The sequence below is a fragment of the Equus przewalskii genome, chromosome 17, assembly GCF_037783145.1.
Source record: "Equus przewalskii isolate Varuska chromosome 17, EquPr2, whole genome shotgun sequence".
NCBI lineage: Eukaryota > Metazoa > Chordata > Mammalia > Perissodactyla > Equidae > Equus > Equus przewalskii.
In genome coordinates this window covers 56,242,037-56,251,865 of record NC_091847.1, presented here as the reverse complement: position 1 = coordinate 56,251,865, position 9,829 = coordinate 56,242,037, and the positions used below count along the sequence as shown (strand labels likewise).

Genomic DNA, 9,829 nt, shown 5'->3' with positions numbered 1-9,829 from the left:
CTTCCAAGAAAGGTATGATTGTGTTTCTGATTGCTTTATTCTGTTAACACAAAATGCAGCATCATGAAACAGACCTCTGTGTCCCCGTGAACAGTTTTCCCCCTTCAGGATATAGGAAGACATCTATGTCAAGATCTTCAAGCTCTTCCCAACTCTAACCTTAAATATGTAAATATCCAATTTTTAATATTTTCAATGTTACAATGCCCCATATTTTTAAAATATTCACTAGGGACCCAGGAATTAGCATTTCATTTGTTTATGCATTTCACAGCATTATGGATAGCAGGATATAAAAATCATGGGACTGAAGAGTCTTCCTTTGGTATGCATGCAGGAAAATATTAGTTGTGTAACTCTGTCCCCCAGAGAGCCTCAACACCGTCCGTAGTTTTTGCTGCAAGCTTCTGGCCTTGGGTATTTGTTCCAGTGGGGAATGTTTAAAGATATTTGATCAGACCAAAGACTTTATGCCTCATATAGCAGGCATAATAAAATCTATACTGCTGAGTCTTGTACTTCTTCAGACATCATTCTAAATAAGCTACTCTTCTTCCTTCTCATAGGCCTTTATGTCTACCAACCCTAACTTTTTGTCTTGATAGTTTTAAATAGATGCCATCGTATTTCTTAGTTTCCATTTCCCTTTCTCTAGGTGTCTCTATCCCATGTCACTTAATTTTACAATGTTCTCGTTATTAATCATGAATGAGTATTACAAACTGGTATGCCGTCAAATTTTTGATAAATGTGTAGAATTTATTTTACACATGAGGCTATGTGAGGATTCAAATGAGGATACAAATGAGGATATACAGTGCCATGGCAATTTTCTGTGATGGTCAAATCATGACATGGTCCAACTTGTTGAGAATAAGAGGTAAGAGATGCTGTAGGATATCATGTTGGCGCCAAAGAAAGGGCACATATTTATTGGACCATGTAAGATTTGGCCTACTGCATGTGTAAGAAAGTATGGTAAGGCAGTAAATAGCTCTGTTCAAAACAAGTGAGTCAAAACAAAGCTTTTCCATTTTCTGAAACTTGCTCTTCCAAATCATTTGTTAATTGTTCATCTTTTAACTGCTTTAGATATACTGCTAGAAATTCTGTTATTTAAAAGGGTGGGGGGGGACACAAAACCCATGGGATTAGTGGATTTCACATATGCACAGCACAGAATTTGACACTTCATGAAACAAAAACCTGTTCATCCCCCCAATATTTCTTCATTCCTATACCCAATTTTATAACTCCTCCTCACTTGCTCAATCATCAACTCTTTCATCCCTTTACGTTCCTCAGAAAAACCTGCCCAGCTGACATAAACTAAGTTGATAACTCAGTATTCTTATGTTTTGGTTTGGAAACTGCCCTCATTCTCTATATCCATACAAAAAAGTCACTAGAGCCTTCTTTTGATCAGTATACTCATATTGCATTTGAATCATATATGCTGCCCAAAACAAAAATACAGTGAAAAAAACAGATAAGGAAATTATTCTTTAAGAGAAACTATAAGTCTAACCTTTCCGTCCCATTTTCATACAAAGTGCTTTCAAACTTATGTTTTAAAAACCTATAGATGATATTAAATGAGAGATTTACTCTAAAACTCTAATAAACATTTAAATAATTAAAAAATAAAATTTTAATCATTCTAATACATAAAGTATACAGGTATTTTGTATTTACACAATTGCTTTATGCCTTCATAAGCATATACCTAATAGTGAGTGCTTTAAGTATACATTTTGAGTTCTAGAATTTCAACATACCATTTTTGCAATTATTTTAATAAGGGTGTACAGCAAATGAATAATTTTGGTTGTTTGTGTATGAAAAATTCAGATGTCTTACAGAGTAGATGAAAAAGATCTCCCAGAACTAAATATGTTAAATGTTTTAAACATTTTCAAAGGAGAAAAGAAATGTGTCCTAGCTGCCTTACCTTTAAAATGACAGTAGTGAGATTTATAAAAACAAAACTAGTAAGCATATGTACATCACAGAATGGCAGCCCATTACTACTATCAGTCACCCTGTTAACTCTGTACACAAAACCCCACGCTGAGCTCTGTGCTTTTAATTTGATACTCCAATTAAACATTTAGGATTACAGTAAATTATTAACACATTTTTCTCATTTTGCCAGACCTAGGGCAATAGTTAAAGCACCATAAAGTCGCCACTTGTGCACTCTTGCCATCCTTAAATGTTGAATTAAAGACCGATTAAAAATAAAATTGATATTTAGAAAATCTCTAGGGGCCGGCCCCGTGGCTGAGTAGTTAAGTTTGTGTGCTCCACTTTGGTGGCATAGGGTTTCGCTGGTTCGGATCCTGGGTGCGGACATGGCACCGCTCGTCAGGCCACACTGAGGCAGCGTCCCACGTGCCACAACCAGAAGGACCCACAACTAAAAATATACAACTATGTACTGGGGAGAGAAATCAGGAAAAAAAATCTCTATGTAAAGTTATCTAAAATGATAGACTAAATCCCAAAAACATTTCTGAAGTGACTGGCAGATTTTATGAAGGAACATCTATATTCTGAATTTTATATTTAAACCTTTTTATAATATATATAAACAATATCATCAGTCTTCATGACAATTTATGAGGTAGACACTATTATGATCTGCACTTTACAGATGAGGAGAATGATGCCCAGACAGGTTAATTTCTCTTTCTTCTCCCTTTTTAATTTGCCACAATTCATCAAAGTGAACCTCTGGAATTTTGGAAAAAGTGTGTGGCATAGTTGCACCTAAAACACCAGCAAGGTACATTCATTTTTCATTTTATTTCATTCTCTTGTGCCAGACATCAAAACAAGGAACTGCATGAAGTCTCACATACTTCTGCCCGTCGACAGAACACTGAAAGCACCCATAAACCGTCTCCCTTTTAAAGTTCCCCATTCCACAGAGTATGCAAGGTCCTTTTGGAATGTTGTGATTAAGTAAGTTAACTCGGATATGCGTCCCTTCTTTGAGTGAAATATCAGTCATGCGGAGAGGTTTGTCATAATAGTCAGAAAAAAGATCATCTAAGTAAAGCTGTGAGCGAGAAATGGCATCCATCACTCTTCTATCTAAAAGGACAAAAACAGAGAAATGTGTTAGAAGTCACAATAAAAAATGTATAACCAATCTGCATTTATAAACACTACATGAATCTAAACCATCAGGCAAGAAATTATGTGGCTTTTAAATTTAAATTTTTCCTTAACCGACAGGATTACTGAATAGATAACCTCAAGCGTTAATCAGAGAAGAAAAAAATATATTTGAAATACTCTTCAATGGACATACTTCTCTCAAATAGTATATTTCTCAATCTGTAGAGCAGTGCAAATGTTGCCGTTTCTTCCCTTTCAAATCCTCCTTTTGACACTGAAGTGACACAAAGGTCTATAAAAAAAAATTTTACAAGATGTTGTAACTTGAACAACTCATTTTATTGGGACTTTTAGTTGTAGTTGATAAATTCTAGTACATGCCATTCATTTTAAGTTAAATTTTACATATTTTTGGAAAAGGTAACATTCACATAATACAAAATGAAGAGTACAGAAAGGGAATACAATGACAAATAAATCGCTAGTCTACCCTGACCCTAGCCTCATTTTTCCACCCCCGAGGTAACAACTGTTAGGTTTCTTGTGTATTCTTCCAGAATTACTCCATATATTTTACAAGCATAAAGGAATACATGTGTATGAATGTACATATATAAAATTCTTTAGGCTCAAATAGTTACACACTGCGCACATTTCTTTAAAATGTCTCTTAGAGATTATGTCAGGATCTATAGTGCTACCTCATTCTTAATGGCTTCATAGTGGATGCACCGTTACTTAACTAGTTGCTGATAAGAGATATCAAGCTTATTTCCAATTTTTTGCTATTATGAACTAAATATCCTTATACCCATATCATTTCACATATGTCTAAGTATATCTGTAGGATATCCTAAAAGTGTAAGTAAGGCTAAAGTATATGCACAGTTTAAATTTTGATGGATACATCAGTTCTATCAGTTTATACTCCTCCTAACAATCAATATAATTATAAAAACCTCCTACTGAAGTGTCCCAAATAAAAATTATCATGTGTTGTCTTGTTTCTGGTCTCCCTATTCCCTCCTCCTACAGAACTGCAGAAACAAAAACAGGTCTAAAAATGTTTATAAATGAGCACAGCTGGGGGGCTCCCTTGCCTAGTCCTTTGGGCTATCCCCAGCCTTGAGCTGACTGGCCTCCTAATCTTGAAGGCCTGTGAAAGGTAGAGATCTAGAGTGAGCTGCAAGGAGGTGTTATATAAGGCGACAATTTTAAAAGAAGCGTTTGTACTTTTAAAGTTATTTTCTAGGGAGAGTTGGGAAGCTGGGTCTATGACAGGTAAAACTGAAGAAGAGTTGTCTTTGTGTACCCTAGTTTGGGCATCCTGATACCTTCAAGCATCTTACTGTCTACCTACTCCTCTATTTGCCATCATCAAAAACTACATATTAGAAGGTCATTTATTATCTCCCGGTGTAAGTCAAGGAACACTTTGTCAGTGGATTGCATTTTAGCTCTTATCTATTATTGTAAGTCGGGTATCACCAAGAAGCAGGAAAGAGGTATTGGGTAAGTAGGGACCAGAGGGTCTTTCCCAGCTACTTCGCCCAAGCATAAGATTGACAGCTGACAGCATCATTCTTCTATATTTAGACACTCAGAGAGAGAGGGTTTCCCATTAAATTCTTCTTAAAAATATAATCATTTCAGTGTTTCATGCAAATCATTCACTCACCAAAGGCACCATCCAAGTAAATGAAGAGTTCAAAAACACTGAAAGCTATGGTTGTGTGTGCTGGAAAAACAATAGCTTTGTCCCTTCCCTTGGGATTCTGTTCATCCATAAAATGAAACTATATTAAATAAATAAATTAAATAACATTATTAAGGAGCATAACATGTAAGGATAGCTTTATGGAGAAACAAAATATTTCCTACAATCCCACCAAAAAAACACTACTCCAAAAATTATCCTATTTGAATTAAACAGTTTATAGCAGAGGCCCAAATGATCCAGTGGGGACCCATGATCTATATTAGGAAACACCACTCACCACTTCCTCACTTACTTTGGTATCGGAGTCAATGATTAGTGCTACCACAACAGTAATGTTCTCTGGCATTTTTCTTTCAACTGCAAACTAATTGAGTCTAAGTGCTACAGTTGTTTTTCGCCTACCTTGTCTACTGTTCCAAAGCCCCCAGAGCTTTCAGCAACTTTCCAAAGCAACCATCAACTTATTTTCCAAAGCAATCACCAACAATTAAGTAAATGTTTCAGTTTGTGCCCTCAAAATGATCCAATGTTAAACAATTTGGTGGGCAGCTAAATGTAGCCACTGAACAGAACCTCTATTTGCAAAGACTTAAAAAGATGATCACTAAGCCCTATCTTTCTAGCAATTGGTTTTAATAAAACCAATCAATTCATTATTATGTGTCATTATTATGTGAATGACAAGGACTAATAGTATCATCATCAAGCTAAAAATTAAACAAATAACTTTCAAGATTTTTTAAAAAAGATTTAACATTGAATGAAGCATCTTTGTCATTGACAATATTGTTTTAGGAAAATTGATTTAATTAAAAAACCCACAATGAAGAATATACAACTCTGTACCGGGGGGCTTTGGGGAGAAAAAGGAAAAAATAAAATCTTTAAAAAAAAAATATATATATATATATAAATTCAACTTAAAAAATTCAAGTATAAACAAAAAAATCACTTAAAAATAAAGTCAAAGAATTTAATATAAGCATTCAATTTTTATTCTTAAAATGCATTTAAACTGTAATAGGAGGGACTCCAATACACACATTATTTCACAATGATTCGTGTTTTGTTTGCATTATACTACACGTTTAGAATCCATACTTTCTTGGATTTTTTTCATATTCTAAAACCATTATTGTGCAAAATCCTGTAAAGAACTGCAGCTCTTTACTCTCAACATCTGACAAAATACACGTCTCATTAGAAATTGAATACTTTGTAAAAATTCCCATTGCAGTTTTTTAGTAAGAGAAGCCTAATGAGTGTGGTTTACCCGCATGGCTTCCCCACGAATGCCAGCATGCACAGACAGCGAGCACTGTCGTGTGGTTCGAATGCTTTCCATGACCACGCACAGTACAGCCTTTCTGCTATTCCTTGACTGACGTATCAAGCTGTGGTCAAAATTAATTTTTCTAAAATAAAGAAGAGAGACATTCACAAAAATCTGTAACATCTAATTACATATAATCAAACACATTCTTTGCAATCAGGTGTTATTCATTCACAGTCCACCTTAACTCAAAGTAAATCCAGGCGGGCCTAATACAAATCAGAAAGAATGCTCAAAACAACTTGAATAATCTGCTTCTCCTTTCTATTTTCTTAAAACATGCTTCTTACAGGAGTATGTTGGAGAAGACTCTTAGATTTGTTGCAAACAGATTCCTATATTCTTTTAATCTAATAATTTAGCAAATGTGTGTAGAGCCAAAGTGATTTTGTGGAACAATTAAAAATCCTGTTTAAAACCAAATGATTTTGGATATCTACCAAAGTTTGGATATATTACTAATTCGTAGTATTTCAAACAAATCAAATAAATTACACTAGTAAAAATATAACCTGAATGTTTTAAGCATTCTTTGTAATGAAGTTTATGTAATCAAAATATCTAATGAAAATAGTGAAGTATATTAAGGATTATTATACTGACCGTGTAGTAATTTCCTTGAGTAATGTCGATACTTCCACTTCATGTTTGGTTACTATACCAAATGAAGCTTTTACCGCAATGGAATCTGATCCAGCAACGTTAATCCCAACGTCATTCACAATATGGTTGCCTCGCCTTCCATAGAGTGAAACATCTGATTCATCTTCATAATTCAGTAACTGATAAGATGAAATACCTTTAAGAATGGAAATTAATACTTTTTAAATGTCTTGAATTCATCTAATGTAGATTATATATATTAGCACTTTACTTTACTATTTAAGACTCAATTACCCAAATATTGAGAAAGGCAACATATCAAACCAAGATTAAAAACAGCAATTCAATTAATTTGACTGCAAGAAGAAATAAATAGCCAGAGTACTTAAAATGAACTCAAATTATCTGTTTGGCCAACAGAACTTCTTAAGCATCAAGATCCACTGGGCGGTTGAAAGAAAAGTTGAAAGAAAAGGTTGAAAGAAAAAATTACAAGAAATAATTTGTCAAATGTCAATTTAATCCGGCCTGCAATTCATTTCAGTTTACCAATTGTAATAACCGAATCATAAAAAAAATATAAATTACTTTCATCTCATTTGACCATGTGAGATAGGTAAGAGCCAACAATACGCCATTTTATAGACGAAGAAATATATTATGTCATGTTCTAAGTTGATTTGGTTAAAACAATTTACAAAATAATTAAAATAAGATTAGGCAATAATCTTATAAAATAGGTTTGAAAATTATTCAATTAATGAGATTTGATATTATATAAACTACAGGCATTATTCATCTAATAATATTATTACTGCCATAGTAATAAAAATTACTTTTATCAATGAAAATGTGTAAATATTACAAGCATAAGTAGTATAAACAATCTATGTTTAGATTACCAATAATGTAGCTAAATGAGTAGTCACTCCCAAACAGACATTTAAACTTACCAGCTGAAATTTCTCTGTCTCCTAGAAGAACATCTTTCAGTGTAAAAGGTGTTGAGGTAAACTTGTATCTAGGAAACAGAAAGCATCGCTTCTTTTTCACGACCAGACTTAGAGGTTGGTATTTGTCAGCCTCACTGAGGCTTGGAACAGGAACTAATCTCCCTCCATCTCCAACTTGTTTGACAAAGCTCTTGGTAGCAGCCGCAAACATATTAAATAGTACTAAAACATCATCAACTGCAACCCTCAGATAAGAAATCCATATTTTCAAAGAACATCAGGCACAAAACTAAGCCTTGCTTGATTTTAAATATAATTATACATGTTAAAAATACAAAGCATAGCTTCATCAAGTAGTTTACCAGCGTGCAATTCACAACACTGCCTCCCCTGGTGTGCTCAGGTAATGAATTATAGATCAACCATGTAAAATGATACACTAAAAGCAAGTCTAATTTGGAATTGCAGTCTATAGCACTAAAATATACACAGAAAGCTAGTAATTATAAAATACTACCAATGTCTTTGATGAAGGTCACAGTTGATAGCGGTTTGTCAGTTTTGCTGGAAGCATATAGCCCTCTGGGAACAATGCCATTTAGGTACTAACATTACCGCTGGACACCATCTACTGTGGACCTAGTCCAAAGGGAACTCCTTCACAAGTGCATCATGCCAATTTTGGCAACAGAAAAGTGCTGTTTTGAATTCTTTTGGTACACAGTTCATTGTTCGAGCATTTCATTCGTTTTTCTTGTATCCTTACAAAACCAAGTGAATAATATAAAACATAAATTCACAGAATATAAGGAAACAATTATATGCAGATCTTTATAAAATACCAAATGAAAGCCACATTACATATAAATAAGTGTATCCTGACACGTAGGTTTCTTACTTAGAAGCTGGCACATAGACAATATCTCTTTGAAGTGGGGTCCTGCTGCATTTATTTTCTTTCTGTTTCATCACATTATTCCAGTTAACCAACCTTTAAAGAGTTATATACAGCTTTGGCTTGTTTTTAAAGGAATTTTGTAGCTAAAAATAAATTTTAGAAACAAATTTGAATGCTGAAATGTATTTCATAGTTATGTGGATGTTAATCTATTGTGAAATAGTGGCTATGTGGTACTTAGGATAAGATATTCATTAAAACAACATTAGTAGATAGTACTCGATATACATACACATATAGAGGCGGTAGGGGAAAGAAGAGAGAATAGGCTTAATTCGAGCTTCAAATACTATAAATCAATTTTATGGGATTCTAGACAATTTTTTTCACTTGCTTTCAAGCATCCAGGGCTCACATGCAACCAAAAGATAAGCTTTTAATAATATTCCGTCCTGCAAATACTATTGTGCAAAACAATCTTCCAGAACACCGAGAAAGCACACCGAGTAATTTCTCCAAGTGGCTAGTAAACTCCTAGAGAAGCGGTACATCTCTTGTCGCTGTCTGACCCCATCAAAGGTGGTGCATCCCAGGCAAACGCCATTACAACCAACACAGGTGTGCAGAAAGAGCATTTAATTGGAATCCAGTCCACAGGAAGATTTCGTTTACACCCAACGTGTCTTGTTGGGATCTGCTGGCCCTGCATTCGTCTCGCGACGAAAGCCTAGAAGACAATGGAGCCCACGCCGCAGAAGGGGGGGGGGGGGCGGTTCTGAGGACGTCCCCGCGAGCTCCCAAAGGCAACGTGGGCACCGGAAGAGCCCCCCGCAGCCCTCAGGAGCGGATATTCCGCGAGTCTCAAGCTTCGGGGCCAGGCCCGGGGAGGCTCTCCAGCAATTTTGCATTTGGAATTTTCAAATCTTTTTCTTAAAGTGACGCAACCCTCATCCATCCCCCTATCTCCCCCGCCAAAAAAAAAGGCTGAGCTTCAGGCCTTACAGACTCTGTGAGGCTTGCCTGCCGGACAAGCCTCTCCGGGCAGGAAATAACCTCCGTATAAAGACACAGAACTGCGGCCTGGCGCTGCTGGCCGCCCAGAAGCCGGGGGCCGAAGGCGGGGCACGGGCTGGACCTCCCGAGAGCCCGGGCTTCGAGGGGCAGGACCTGGAGGGGGTGGGCGGGGCTGGCGCCGA

The 9,829-nt window shown here is 35.8% G+C and overlaps 1 protein-coding gene across 2 annotated transcripts; it reads right to left on the bottom strand.

Moving 5' to 3' along the window:
• Window positions 1-2,789: 2,789 nt before the first annotated feature.
• On the bottom strand, window positions 2,790-9,797 carry PJVK (pejvakin). Of its 2 annotated transcripts, XM_070580340.1 has the most exons (7): window positions 9,636-9,797; window positions 7,736-7,803; window positions 6,783-6,978; window positions 6,120-6,261; window positions 4,805-4,922; window positions 3,320-3,418; window positions 2,790-3,099 (listed from the first exon to the last, which is right to left on the bottom strand). In XM_070580340.1, exons 4-7 carry the CDS (start codon window positions 6,189-6,191, stop codon window positions 2,807-2,809), a joined length of 582 nt encoding a protein of 193 aa, XP_070436441.1. In that variant the 5' UTR covers window positions 6,192-6,261; window positions 6,783-6,978; window positions 7,736-7,803; window positions 9,636-9,797; the 3' UTR covers window positions 2,790-2,806. The 2 variants fall into 2 exon arrangements, with proteins under 2 accessions (XP_070436441.1, XP_008513713.1); XM_008515491.2 differs by lacking the exon at window positions 9,636-9,797 and having other exon boundaries at window positions 7,736-9,224.
• Window positions 9,798-9,829: the final 32 nt, after the last annotated feature.

Bases quoted from the DNA above. Each gene is read 5' to 3' on its own strand.
- PJVK (XM_008515491.2), bottom strand. From the start codon at position 7,946: ATGTTTGCGGCTGCTACCAAGAGCTTTGTCAAACAAGTTGGAGATGGA. The intron at 6,979-7,735 runs GTAAGTTTAAAT...CCATTCTTAAAG, and splicing joins AGACAGAGAAATTTCAGCTG to GTATTTCATCTTATCAGTTA. The intron at 3,100-3,319 runs GTATGTCCATTG...TTGTCCTTTTAG, and splicing joins AAATATACTATTTGAGAGAA to ATAGAAGAGTGATGGATGCC.